The sequence below is a fragment of the Bos mutus genome, chromosome 8 (assembly GCF_027580195.1).
Source record: "Bos mutus isolate GX-2022 chromosome 8, NWIPB_WYAK_1.1, whole genome shotgun sequence".
In the NCBI taxonomy this organism is placed as follows: Eukaryota; Metazoa; Chordata; class Mammalia; order Artiodactyla; family Bovidae; genus Bos; species Bos mutus.
This window is the reverse complement of record NC_091624.1, coordinates 10,942,009-10,955,650: the sequence shown is the minus strand read 5'-3', so window position 1 is coordinate 10,955,650 and position 13,642 is coordinate 10,942,009. Positions and strand designations below refer to the sequence as shown.

The 13,642-nt window shown below is 46.4% G+C and overlaps 1 protein-coding gene across 2 annotated transcripts in view; it reads left to right on the top strand.

Annotated features, from left to right (window-relative positions):
- SNX30 (sorting nexin family member 30) overlaps window positions 1-13,642 on the top strand; it is a 104,355-nt gene that overhangs the window by 27,367 nt on the left and 63,346 nt on the right. Inside the window, exon 1 of one of the 2 annotated variants that reach the window (XM_070375090.1) lies at window positions 7,466-7,627. The exons of the other annotated variant lie outside the window; for it this stretch is intronic. Coding sequence (XP_070231191.1) covers window positions 7,481-7,627 — 147 coding nt within the window. The 5' untranslated portion in view covers window positions 7,466-7,480. Of the gene's footprint in view, window positions 1-7,465; window positions 7,628-13,642 lie in introns of those variants that run through there. 2 annotated transcript variants of the gene reach the window in all.

Here is a 13,642-nt window from a genome sequence, read left to right as displayed (position 1 = left end):
TTAATGACCGCATAGTATTCCTTGGTCTCAGTTCAGAACTTAGAGTCCCAGGCGAGAAGTCTGTGCCAGTGCCTTTTTCTTCTTTACCCGATCTTCCATGTATGCCTAGGGTTTTCTTCTTCAATTGAGAAGTTTAGCGGCCTGCTTGTATTTAGGTGTCTGTTTTTCTTAGGTATTTCTACTGTAAAGCCTTTCTGCTTTGTCTACATCCTTTTTATTTTTCATTCTCTTTTTTAGAAGAAAGGACTTGTGGCTGTTTGGATTTTAGTCTGTACTTTTCGAGGCTCCACTCTGGGCTGATTTTATCAGGTTATATTTTCATTCTTTATGTTGGGAAGATTCATTGATTTGATCTTCTGAATGATGGATTTATTTTTAATTTCATTCCACTCCACTATTTCTACTTTTCTGTTTAAATTGAAGCTAACTTGTTTTAGCAATCATGTTTCTAGACGTGCTCTCACAATGTGGTGTCCACAATGATGATCCTGGCGTCGGGCAAGAGCTGACCACCTTTAGATGGAGGTGCGTGGACCTTCTGGTCTGCACCTGGGGTTTGGCTGCTTCTCCCTTCTTGGAGAGGTACATGCTGTTGTCCCAAGTACTGAGATTTGCTCTTGGGCCTCCTCTGGGGCATGCATTTGTTTGGCCATGTCATACCTATGTTTGCATACAAACATAGGCCATATATGCATATATGACCATAAGCTGGAGAAGGAAATGGCAACCCACGCCAGTATTCTTGCCTGGAAAATCCTGTGGACAGAGGAGCCTGGTGGGTTTCTGTCCATGGGGTCACAGAGTCGGACACGACTGAAGCGACTTAGCATGCGTGCATGCATTGGAGAAGGAAATGGCAACCCACTCTAGTTATTCTTGCCTGGAGAATCCCAGGGATGGAGGAGCCTGGTGGGCTGCCGTCTATGGGGTCACACAGAGTTGGACACGACTGAAGCGACTCAGCAGCAGCAGCAGCATGGCCATAAGCAATACACAGAGACCGTGTAGTCAGCCTCTGCCTGACTGCAGTGGTTGGGTTGGGATGGGATGCCACGCGATAAGAAGAGGATGGAGAAGAGCTCCGTGGCTTTGCTCTTGGGCAGGCTTCCTGTCGGGGTGGGTGGCAGATAACAGGACAATAGGCTGGGTGGACCCTTCTTAATTGAGGAAGTGGGGAGAGAGTTGCCCTGCAGATGGAGAACTTCACAGTTGATCCAAAAATACCCTTCCTCTTTTCTTTCTTTTGTTTTTTTCTTTTTGCTGGGTCTTCATTGCTGTGCAGGCTTTTCTCTAGTTGCCACAGTCAGGGACTGCTCTCTAGTTGAGGTGCACTGGCTTCTCATTGCGGTGGCTTCTCTTGCTGGGGAGCCTGGGCACTGGAGTGAGAGATTTTCGGTAGCTGTGGTTCCCAGGCTCTAGAGCACAGGCTTAATAGTTGTGGTGCATGGGCTCAGTTGCTCTGCGGCATAAGGGATTTTCTCAGACCAGGGATCAAACGCCTGTCTACTGCATTGGCAGGCACAGTCTTTACCACTGAGCCATCAGGGAAGTCCCCCTTCCTCTTCTCTTCAAGTTGCATTAGAAACTCAGCACTCCACTCCCTTTTCCTTACCCCACCTGCCAACTCAGTGCCTGCTCTGTTCTTACTCACTTCTGAATTTGGGGTTTTCTCAGACCATTCCCATATCCAGCATTTCCCACTGTGGTCCAGTTAGGTTGTGATCTCTCAACTCTGGCTAAATTTGATTTTTATATAAATTTGATCCTGTCTTTTCACACCTTTTCCAGAAATACTGCAAATTTTTTTTTGAATGATGGCATCCATCCCCATTTTCCAGATTTTGAAAACAGATTTATTCTTAATTTTGTATTTCATTTGTCATTTCTGTGGAATTTGATGGAATGCAAGAGTCAAGCCCAGGGCTCAGCTCATACCCACCGTGGACGTAGTGGATTTTGTTATTTTTCACTGGCAGGAATGTACCTGCCTCTTTTACCGTTTCTCTTTGTTCCCCTTCCACATAAAATCAGTAGCAGCAGCAGCTTCTGCTGCTGCTAAGTCCCTTCAGTTGTGTCCGACTCTGTGCGACCCCATAGACAGCAGCCCACCAGGCTCCTCCGTCCCTGGGATTCTCCAGGCAAGAACATTGGAGTGGGTTGCCATTTCCTTCTCCAATGCATGAAAGTGAAACGTGAAAGTGAAGTCGCTCAGTTGTGTCTGACTCTTTGCAACCCCATGGACTGCAACCTACCAGGCTCCTCCGTCCATGGGAGTTTCTAGGCAAGAGTACTGGAGTGGGGTGCCGTTGCCTTCTCCTAGTAGCAGCAGCAGCAGCTGTTAAATTGAGCGCTCTGGGCTGCATGTTATATCAGAGCTGATTCAATTGTTCCTTCACTTTGTGCCCCCTGTGTACCAGGTGGACGGCGTTTTGGTTACGCACTGCGCTTAGCAGACCACCCCAAATGAGGCAGGTTAAAAGACACATTAACAAAATTATGTGTTTATTTGGCTGCACCAGGCCCTAGTTGCAGCATGTGGGAGCTTCACTTCTCACTGCAACATGCAAGGTCTTTGTTGCAGCATGCAGGATCTACTTCTCTGACCAGGAGTCGAACCTGGCCCTCCTGCGTTGGAAACGAGGAGTCTTAGCCGTTGGACCACCAGGGAAGTCCCAAAATATGTTTATTCTTATGCCTTGTGGCTCCATGCGTTCCCTGGACTCAGCTACATGGTTCTTGCTTGGTGTCTCTCGTGTGGTCATCTGAAGGCTTGCTTGAGTTGGGTGCCTGAGTTGGCTCGTGGCTGGCAGTTAACTCAAGTGACATTTTCATGTGGCTTGGACTGCTCCAGGCAGGCTGGCTGGCTTCCTGGGGATGTGTCCCAAAAATGAGCATCCCAAGAGATCGGAAATGGAAGTTCCTGGGCCATGTGAGGACTGCGCCCAGAATCAGCACAGCATCACTTCCGCCATATTCTTTTGTTCAAAGCATACATGGGGCCTGCGCGGATTCATTAGGGTGGGTTGATAGCCTCCATGTCTTGATGGGGACGTGGCCAGGGCACACTGCAGTAAACATGTGGGATGGGAGATACCATTATGTCTGTCCTTTAAAATACATGAACTGACCCAAACACAAAGATAACCAATCCCAGGACCATAGATCCTCAGACCTTCTGGGACAGAGGCAGGTGGATAAACAGGCAGTCACAGCACAGGTGATAATGTGTTTTGAGAACGGTAGGCACAGGCATGATAGCAGTGTGGGAGATATCTGACCCAAACTGGGCAAGTGCTGGTGCGGATGGGGGGCTCTGTTAAGAAAGGTGGCATCTTAGCAGGAATATCTCTGGAGCTGAGTTTTAAAGCACACAGGGACATTAGGTAGGTGAAGGTTATGAAAAGAGTTCTAGAGATCAATTGCACAACAGTATGAATGTACTTAACACTGTTGAACTGTACACTTAAAAATGACTAAGATGGTTAAGTTTCATGTTATGTGTATTTTGCCACAGTTAAAAAAAAAAAAAAAAAAGAAAGCACGGGACCTGTTTGGCACAGCCTAAGGAAAAGGAAATCACTCTAGAGTCCTGAACACTTGATGTGTGGATTTGCTGATAGCAGCTGGAAGGAGATCTCTGGGCCTTTTACTTGCACTTTTGGAAGCTATTATCTTTACACCCAAAGAATGGGTTTCCTGCCTGCTTTACACAGACTCCTCCCTTGTTGTAGTAACACCACCGTGCGTAAAACAACTTGCTCCTTACTCTGAGTTTTAGTACACCGTTTGGCTGACTGTCGTTTGTGTCCTTTGCTTCGTTGGGTGATTTTGAGGACTGGGCTTGAATTTCATAGGAAGACGAAACTCACTGGGTATAAATTTACCATCTGCTGTTAGTCTCAGCTGACAGAGGAAAAGCATGGGTCACTGGAGACAGATACATGTGGGTCATGCCTCCTGCGTCTTTGTTCTTGAGAGAGGTATTGGTGACAAGGCAATGGCACCCCACTGCAGTACTCTTGCCTGACAAATCCCATGGACGGAGGAGCCTGGTGGGCTGCAGTCCATGGGTTCTTCAAGAGTCGGACACGACTGAGTGACTTCACTTTCACTTTTCACTTTCATGCATTGGAGGAAATGGCAACCCACTCCAGTGTTCTTGCCTGGAGAATCCCAGGGATGGGGCTGCTGTCAATGGGGTCACACAGAATTGGACGCGACTGAAGTGACTTAGCAGCAGGTGTGGCTGCAGAGGAGGGACTCTCAAGAGTCTTCTCCAACACCACAGTTCAAAAGCATCAATTCTTCGGCGCTCAGCTTTTTTCACAGTCCAACTCTCACATCCATACATGACCACAGGAAAAACCATAGCCTTGACTAGACAGACCTTTGTTGGCAAAGTAATGTCTCTACTTTTCAGTATGCTATCTAGGTTGGTCATAACTTTCCTTCCAAGGAGTAAGCGTCTTTTAATTTCATGGCTGCAGTCACCATCTGCAGTGATTTTGGAGCCCCCAAAAATAAAGTCTGACACTGTTTCCCCATCTATTTCCCATGAAGTGATGAGACCAGATGCCATGATCTTCGTTTTCTGAATGTTGAGCTTTAAGCCAACTTTTTCACTCTCCTCTTTCACTTTCATCAAGAGGCTTTTTAGTTCCTCTTCACTTTCTGCCATAAGGGTGGTGTCATCTCCATATCTGAGGTAATTGATATTTCTCCCGGCAGTCTTGATTCCAGCTTGTGCTGCTTCCAGCCCAGCGTTTCTCATGATGTACTCTGCATAGAAGTTAAATAAGCAGGGTGACAATATACAGCCTTGACGTACTCCTTTTCCTATTTGGAACCAGTCTGTTCCATGTCCAGTTCTAACTGTTGCTTTCTGACCTGCATATAGGTTTCTCAAGAGGCGGGTCAGGTGGTCTGGTATTCCCATCTCTTTCAGAATTTTCCACAGTTTATTGTGACCCACACAGTCAAAGGCTTTGGCCTAGTCAATAAAGCAGAAATAGATGTTTTTCTGGAACTCTCTTGCTTTTTCAGTGATCCAGCAGATGTTGGCAATTTGATCTCTGGTTCCTCTGCCTTTTCTAAAACCAGCTGGAACATCTGGAAGTTCAGGCTTCCTGCTGAAGCCTGGCTTGGAGAATTTTGAGCATTACTTTACTAAATTAGCATTACTTCATCTAAATTAGGAAACAGCAAATGAAATCCAAGAAGCTAACTCTGGCCAGCTACCTTGTTTTTTTTTAAAATATATATAACTCATGAGTAAAGAATTGTTGTTGTTAACTTTCTATTTTGAAATAATTATAATTCACAGTCAATTATAGATTCACCAAAAGTGTGTATAAGAAGATTCCAGGTGCTCTTCATCTACTTTCCTCCAAAGCTAACTTCTTGCTTAACAGTGCCAGCACACTGACATTGGTACAATCCACAGAACTCGTCCAGATTTCGCCCGTTTCACAAGCGCTCCTTTGTGAGTACGCGCGTGTGCCCGTTGTTTGTGCATTTCTATCACGTGTGTAGATTTTGTAACCAGGACCACCACAGTCAACACGCCGGCTCTCCCCACGCTGAGCAGGGCTCCCTCCTGCTGTCCTTTAATAACCACGCCCACCCCGTCCTCCATGACACCTTCAGTCCTAAGAGATTTTGAATGGCATTTTTAAATGACTGAAAAAAATTTATATTTCATGACATAAGAAAATTAGTGAAATTCAGCCTTCTGTGTCCATAACTGAAGTTTTACTGGAATGTAGCCGCACCTGTTTGTCCACGTACTGTGTAAGACAACTTCTGTACCCCAACAGCAGACTTGACTTGCTGCAGCCGAGACTGTGTGACCCGAAAAGATGGAAATATGTACTGTCTGGTCCTTTACCAGAAAAGCTTGCCAGCCTCTGATATAAAACATCATCTGGTTACTTTTTTAATCTCGCGTTTCATTCTTTTTTAAACAATTTGAGGTATGGTCAATGTATTTCATTTAATTTGGTACATGACGTGATATTTATTTTTGCACTTGCTGTAAGGATATGACTTAATTGTTTCCTGGTTGGTTAACCAAATTCTTCATCAGCATTTATTGACTAATCTGTTCTTTCCTCACTATTTGAAATTCCATAGTTATTGTATACTAAAAACTCAGATCTGTTCCATCAATTTAGATATTGATGGGATTAATCATTAGGCTACTTTGGCAGAGTATTTTCTACCCAGGATTTCTCTGGGGATGAGAAGCCCTCGCCTTCTGCATTAACACTAAGTGTTCAAGCCAGATGTGCCCGTGCACAGTGGTGGCTGGCCTCGCAGGTTTATTTCTGCCTGCACACCCTGTGATGGCCCTGGCTTGATTCTTCTGGAGCCTGTGGGGGATCATGGCTGGCCACATGGAGCTGTTGGTTAATGGTCTCTGGTCCCTTATGTTGGATCTTCTCTGGAGCTGGCTGGCTCTTAAAACATCCTTTGAGAGGCAAGGTCTCTGGCACTGGTAGATTGGGAATTTACTGGTTTGAAGGAACACACGTGAAGGATTGCTCACGACCAGGCTGTGCTGCAGGTTCCGAGGTGAGCGCGGTGGTGCTGGGTCTCTTGTTGGGTAGGTCCTTGTTCAGAGAGAGCTGTGACCAGGGGCCAGTGCGCGACAGCCATAGCCTCTGCTCTGGTCTCTTGGGGCTGGGCTTCAGTTGTGCATTCTGCTTTGTACTGGCAGAGTGACCTTAGGCCCATCCTCAACCTTCCCTGGACCTGTTCTCTTAGTAGGAACATGCATAATCAAGCTCACCTCCCCCCATCCCACCCCTGTATTATTTTGAGTGTTGATACGTACCAAGTCAAGCTTGCACGGTGCTCAGCAGAGAGTATGAGCTTAAAATATTTGATTTGTTTTTCCTTGACTTAGAGGTGTGCGTGTATGTATGGATTTTTGTCTCCAAGTCTTGTGATCTTTCTCAGTCCCAAGGGTTTGCTTTCGGTTTTGGCATTTTGTTTTGTTTTGAGTCGCTTTATAGCCCAGGCTCCCAGGGCACTCAGCTGGCTCTCTGCCAAAGGTGGGTTCAGGTGACAGCCAGAACCCTCTAGCCAGGTGCTGGAACCAGGCGGTGCTGACAGTCTCACCTGGCCTTAAGTGGATGCTGATGTGAGATTCCCCCCGTGAGTTCCTGAGTGAGTGTGCTGGCTGTGACAGAGAAAAAATGACCTGAGACAGATATGCCGGCAGCAGGTGATGGAAGGTGAGTGGGTGGAGTCTGCTGGATGGAGGCGGCTCCCCACCCCCGGGTCAGAGTGGCAGGTCCCTGGCCACTTGCTGTAAGCCTTGCTGAACTCAGTCACTCTGGCAGGATTTGCCCGCTTGTCCCAGGGATGGGCTTCATGGATTTAACCACAGCACACAGGGCTGTTGACCTTCTGCTTACTCAGTTTTGCTGGAACTTCAGGAATTTCGAATCCTCTGTAATTCACCTATGTTTGAAACATGATCCCTCTAGTGTGGCCAGACTCTGTTTGTTTTTTTTTTTCCTGCCAAGGAGACATTCATCAGAGTCTCCCACGCCACCCGACATTATTGTTGGCGACTCTTCTCACCTGTCCTTTCTTCTCTGGCATCTTCCACCTGACTCAGGTACCACCAGGGGCAGGGCAGGGGAGGTGTGCCTGGACAATTACAAGGGCTCCCCAAAGGATCCCTCTCTCGTCTCCTATTTCTTCTCCTCTCTATTTGATCTGTGTTTTTTTTTTTTTTTCTTTCTGAAGTCTTTTTGAAAACCTTACGTATGATTGCTACTTTCTTGCCTAAAAGCTTGAAAGTGAAAGTGAAGTCGCTCAGTCGTGTCCGACTCTTTGCGGCCCCATGGACTGTATGTAGCCTACCAGGCTTCTCCGTCCATGGGATTCTCCAGGCAAGAATGCTGGAGTGGGTTACCATTTCCTTCTCCAGGGGACCTTCCTGACCCAGGGATTGAACTGGGGTCTCTCGCATTGGAGGCAGACACTTTAACCTCTGAGCCACAGGGAAGCCCTACAAGCTTAGCTACTGCCTGTAGGGTGCACCACAAATTCTTAAGCCTGGTATTTGAGATCCTTCAGAGTTTGGAGCTCACCGGCCCTCTAGGCCTTCTTTCCAGCCGCTGCCCCTGGCTCAGCCCACGAGGCCAGACCCCAGCCGTGTCCTTTGCCTCTTAGCCTGTGTCTGTCTTGCCGAGGCGGCGCTCCACACTGGGGACACCTCAGCCCCACCTCAAGTGGCTCTTCGCTGTGTACACGGGCTTTCACAGGCATTCTCTGTATCCTCCATGCTGCCTGGCCACCTGGATGGGTTGGCCTTACCATTTTCCAGCGAGCATTGGTGAATTCAAGTGGTTTTGTTGCTGCCGCAGAGCTGGTAGGAGGGCTGGGGTGGCAGGGTGCCTCTCTGGAGCCGGCCTTGGAGCGCAGTTACTCTCGCTTTCTCTGGACTCCAGCACAGTGCTGTTCCCTTATTCATGTATGTGTCTCACTAGATCATGTTGCTGTTTGTCCTGGGTCCCTGCCACACCCGTACTCCACCCCGAAACTTGATTCCTCAAATTCCCCTGGCACTCAGTGGGAACTCGATAAATGTTTGTTTGGATGAAGACATGAATGAGTAGATTTTTTTCTTTCCATATCTTGTAATTTGTGGTTTGAGGGAAGATGGTACCCTGGTAATTAGGCTACTTAAAATGCCTGTGTGTAGGAAAACATCTCTTTTGGCTACAGAAGAAATAGAAAGTGGCCATTATTTTGTCCCATTCCCTCTGCCATCTCACAGAGATTCCTTGAAGTAAGATGCTGAAAACATTTAATTATATCTATTGTAAGAAGGTAATCCTTCAGCTAAATTTTGTCAAACAACAGCTATACCTAAAAGTGGCTTTGAAGAAAGCTAACTCTCCCTTGATCTGTCAGGCCCCACCTCCCCACAACAACCACCTTAACTGAAGAGTAATAATAAGCATCTTTACTGTCGACAGTTGACATCTTTCTCTGTCGTGTGTGAAGTGTAAATGAAAGCATCTTGAGAAATCCTTGTGTCTTGCTCTCTTGTATACTGGCTTCAAGACAAACCTCCTCACCTCCCCACGGGGATGCATACCCTCCAGCCTCTGCTGCACCACCACAGGGAAGCTGCCCGCTTTCTGACTTTGTTTTTATGTGTCATTTTATTTATTTATTTTTGGCTGTGCCTGGCCTTGGTTGCTCTGCAGGCTTCTTTCTAGTTGCGGTGAGCAGGGGCTACTCTCTTAGTTGCCAAGCTCAGGCTTCTCATTGTGGTGGCCTCTCTTGTTTTTGGAGTGTGGGCTTTAGGCACACGGGCTTCAGGAGTTGCGGTGCAGGGTCTTAGGTGCTCCTCCACATGTGGGCTGTTCCTGAATCAGGGATCGAACCTGTGTCCCCTGCATTGGCATGTGGATTTGTAACCACTGGACCACCAAGGAAGTCCCTGACTTTGTTTTATCCTCATAGTTCATAGGCAGATAAGGTCGCAGTATTTTTTTTTTTCCTGTCATTCATTCCTTGACTTCTTTTATCTGTTTCTGCCCTCTACGTTTGTACCCAGTCTGAAATACTTCCACTCATCCTTATATTAATATTTATAGGGCTCATTTCTGCCTCTGAGCTCAGAACACCCACGTAAGAGGGCCAGACCAACCAGTATGAAGCAGGGGGCCCTTTTCTTGCATGTCCTTCGTTTCTGCCTTTCCACCACTTTCCTTGTCTGGTTACTTAGTTGTGAAACTCTCTTGAGCTGTTTTGGTGTAGAATGCCCTACTCTGGCTTTTTCTTTCACTCCTGGTTGTTTAGGACTGTGATCAGCTGGATGTTGAGTGCCTTCTTATTTTCCAGTAAATCCATTCTCCATGGAAATAAAGAGAGATCCCCCATGTCCCGGTCCAGTTCGAGTCATGTCAATAGGAGTGTGGGGATTAGATCTGGAGCAACCAGGTAGCCAGGTAGGTCTCAAGCCTGGAAATGCATCTGTACTTTTGGGTGGGAGGTGGGCACGCTTCAGGCTTCTAAAAAGGATGCCATGGGGATTGCGTATCTCAGGCTTTGAAGAATTTCTCAGAAAACCATCTCTTTTAGCTCCTCTGTAGTTAGATGCAGATTCCTGAATCAACACAACAGTGTTTAATCCACACGACTAATATTGAGAGAATCCTATTAGGGAAAGAATCCTAATAGATCAACCAACTGTGACATATTTGAGTACAGTCACATATTTCCTTCTGATTTGACAGTTGCTCACCTCAGGTTAGTTTTAGGCTTGGATGGAGGTTCAAGGGCATCCCTGCCCCTAAAGGCAGGGTCTGTGTGTCACAGATCGTTGAGCGTGAGAGTATGCAGTTAAGGAGCACAGATCGTTGAGCGTGAGGGTGCTCAGCTAAGGAGCACAGATCATTGAGTGTGACAGTACTCAACTAAGGAGCGATTTGAATTTAGGGAGCTCATGTAAGTTCAGATATACTTCTGCTTCCTTTTTTAATTGAGAGAGACAGTTTAGAAGCAGTAGGGCTTAACTTTATCCCCCATGGGTACCTTTGGGACTCTAAAAATGCTAGGTTCTCTCCAAAAGAAGATTCAGATTTACAAGGGCACGTGCAAAATCTTGCACATTATTTTTGGCATGGGGTGTCTTTGGACTCTAGAGAAAGAGTTCCGATTATGGAGGAATGGTGAGCCTCAGGTCATTTTTGAGGACAAGACGCTTTTAGTCTTGCTCAATGTTCCAGGCTGTTTTAAGCACAGCTGAATGGTGTAAGCGTGGCCTTAAGAGTAACCACTTCACTTGAATTGGTGGTGGAGTCTTGCCCTGGTCTGTTCCTCACTTAAATGGTTTTTGTCCTTGGAAAGGGATTTGGTCTGAAGTGATGATTAATCAACAAGTGTTTGATCCCCTAGTAGATATTCAACAATATAAGTATATTGTTTTGTCTCAGTCCTTGTTCTGAAAACCAAGATGCTTCCCTTATCTTTCCGTAGGCGTCTGACTCATTACCTCAAATTCTTGAGTGCATTCCACGTGTGCAGTGCTGTGTCAGATGGTAACAAAAATCATGTCAGTTAGGACCAGTTTGTGAGGTGAACAAATGGTACAGTTAAGGAGTGTTATGTGAAGGGTGGGAAAGAACTAACACATGTAAGGGATTATGGTGGCACATTACTTGTGTGTTTCCTTGAATCCTTACACCCTCTGTGTCATAGATGGAGAAACTGGGGCTCAGAGAGATTGAGTACCTTACTCCAGGCCTGGTGAGGAGCAAAGCCAGAATTCAAGCCCAGTCATTTGGACTCTAAGCCCAGGTCTTCTTCCTGCCTTGCCTCTTCTGTTGAAAGACCAGAGGTAGATGGAGTGCGCCGTCTATGGGGTCGCACAGAGTCGGACACGACTGAAGTGACTTAGCAGCAGCAGCAGCAGCAGCAGGGTTGGGAGAGTATAGAAATGAGACCCTTAGACTGAATATCCCCAGTAGGTTTTTTTTTTAATTTTATCTGACTGCACTGGATCTTAGTTGCAGCTCGTGGGATCCAGTTCTCCTGACTAGGGAGCCATCCCAGGCCCAAGCTTGGTGTCTTAGTCTCTGGACCTGGAGGGAAGTGCCCCCAGTAGGTCTTTATGAAACGTTGTTTCTCCTCTGTTGATTGCCCCCCGTCGTGTAACTTTTTCTCAGTTGGTCTTGTGGAGCTCCCTATGTGCTCCTGTGCCTCCCTCTCATTCTTGTGTGGGGTGTCTGGGTTGTGTGGTGTACCACAGCACTAGGTGAGAGAGCAAAGACCTGACGTCCTCACAGTACTGCCTACGTGACCGCTGACGTGCAACTTCTGAGTCTTTCTTATAAGTGACACAAACAACTTGGATGATCTGAGGGGTTCTCCGCCCCTGCATGATTTTGATGTAGAAACGTCAGGGAGGAATGCCTTTACTGCTGAGCTTTCAGTTGGCAGAATGCATCAAGGTGGAAAGGAAAGAGGTTTTCAAAGAGGTTTTTAGAGTCATGTTCTCTTTGTTGGGTACTTTGGCTGAGGTTTAATTCATGTGTTCAGAAAGCTGTCTGCTTGGCCTTTTCATTCCTCTACATCATGCATGTACTTGACCAGCAACAGAGTTACAACCTTTGTGATATTGGTCCTAGGTATCATTCAGTTAGGGACAAGCTTGCAGAAATACCTCTCCTCCTTCAGCCTGGAATGTGCAGACCAAGCTCTCCCACTATCTTGTTTTCCTGTTCAGCAGATTTTCTTGTTATTCTCGAGTTGCCCCAGCAGCCTTTGCGTGCCTCCCTCATTTTGCATGGACCTCCATTGTATCCCATATTCTTTTGCGTCATAGGTAGAGGTTTTTGTGGCCATGTGCCCAGCCAGATTGAGTCATCTAAACATAGGTGTCACATCCTCGTAGCTCCCTGTCAGCACTTTGACTAACGTGTGTTAGCTGTTTCACTATGTGGTTGAACAGTATATATCCTCTTTAGAAGGATGGAAAGAGATCATGTTTAAATTCATCTGAGGGTAGGAGAAAAACCTTTCCTCCCAAGAATCGCAGGAATGTCTGAAGAGTCTTAGAAAAAGCTGGTAGTAGACATTGGAAGCTGAGCTGGAGAATGTGGACGTGGGCTCTTGCTCTTCATTTGTAATCTTGTCGGAGGTCGTCTTTTGGGTCAGGCCAATAGAGGATTTTACTTGAAGGAAGTTTTTCTAATAGAAAAGCTGGGGAAACAGTTTCATTTGAGATGACTTTATTAACCTACAAATAATTAAAAGTGATCTCTTAACCCATGTCTAAAGAAGAGTCTTTCCCTTATAAGTAATGCTTCAGAATCCAAAGTGGGAAAATGTAAGTCTGCTCAGGGAAGATGCTAACCTAGAAATCACAGACTGCTGGGCTGTGGGAACTTGGGGATGCTTGTGCAAGCAACCTTGGAGGTCTGGGAGAATATTGGAGATGAGGCTGTAGGGCAGGGGTGGAAAGGAAGGAAGACCGAACTTCTGCTGATGAGCAAGTAAGAGTTCTAGGACTTAGGTCACATGGTTAAGATGAATTTTATGTAACTCTGCAGGAAAAAAAAAACAACAACTGTACCTCTTAAAATTCCATGTCCTTTATACACTATTTCCTACCCAGATTTAAAAAAAAAAAAATTACACAGACATTTTTGGGACTTCCTGGTGGTCCAGTGATTAAGATTCTGAACTCCCAATGCAGGGCGGGGGTTGATCTCTGGTCGGGTAACTAAGGTCCATCGTGCTGCATAGCTCAGCCACGAAATAAATTGCATAGACATTTTTATAATTATATGTATTAGCCTTGCTGTGGTAGTGAACAGCTCCCAAAATACAGAGGTTTGCAGCAAGCATTCATTTCTAGGTCAAGTTATGTGTTGGTGGCTATGAGTCCGTTGCTATGGCTCTTTTCCACAAGTCTCCGTTCTGAAAGCTCAGCCTGTTTGGCACATGCTCGTTGCAGAGGAGGGAAGAGACCATGAGAGCTGATGGAAACATGCCGTGGCTCCTAACGTGTCTGCTCCCATCTGGCGTAGGTCTCATTTGCTCATGCGCCATTGGCCGAAACAGGTTACTTAGGGAGTGGGGATGAGCCTTCCTGGGGGCAGTCACTGGC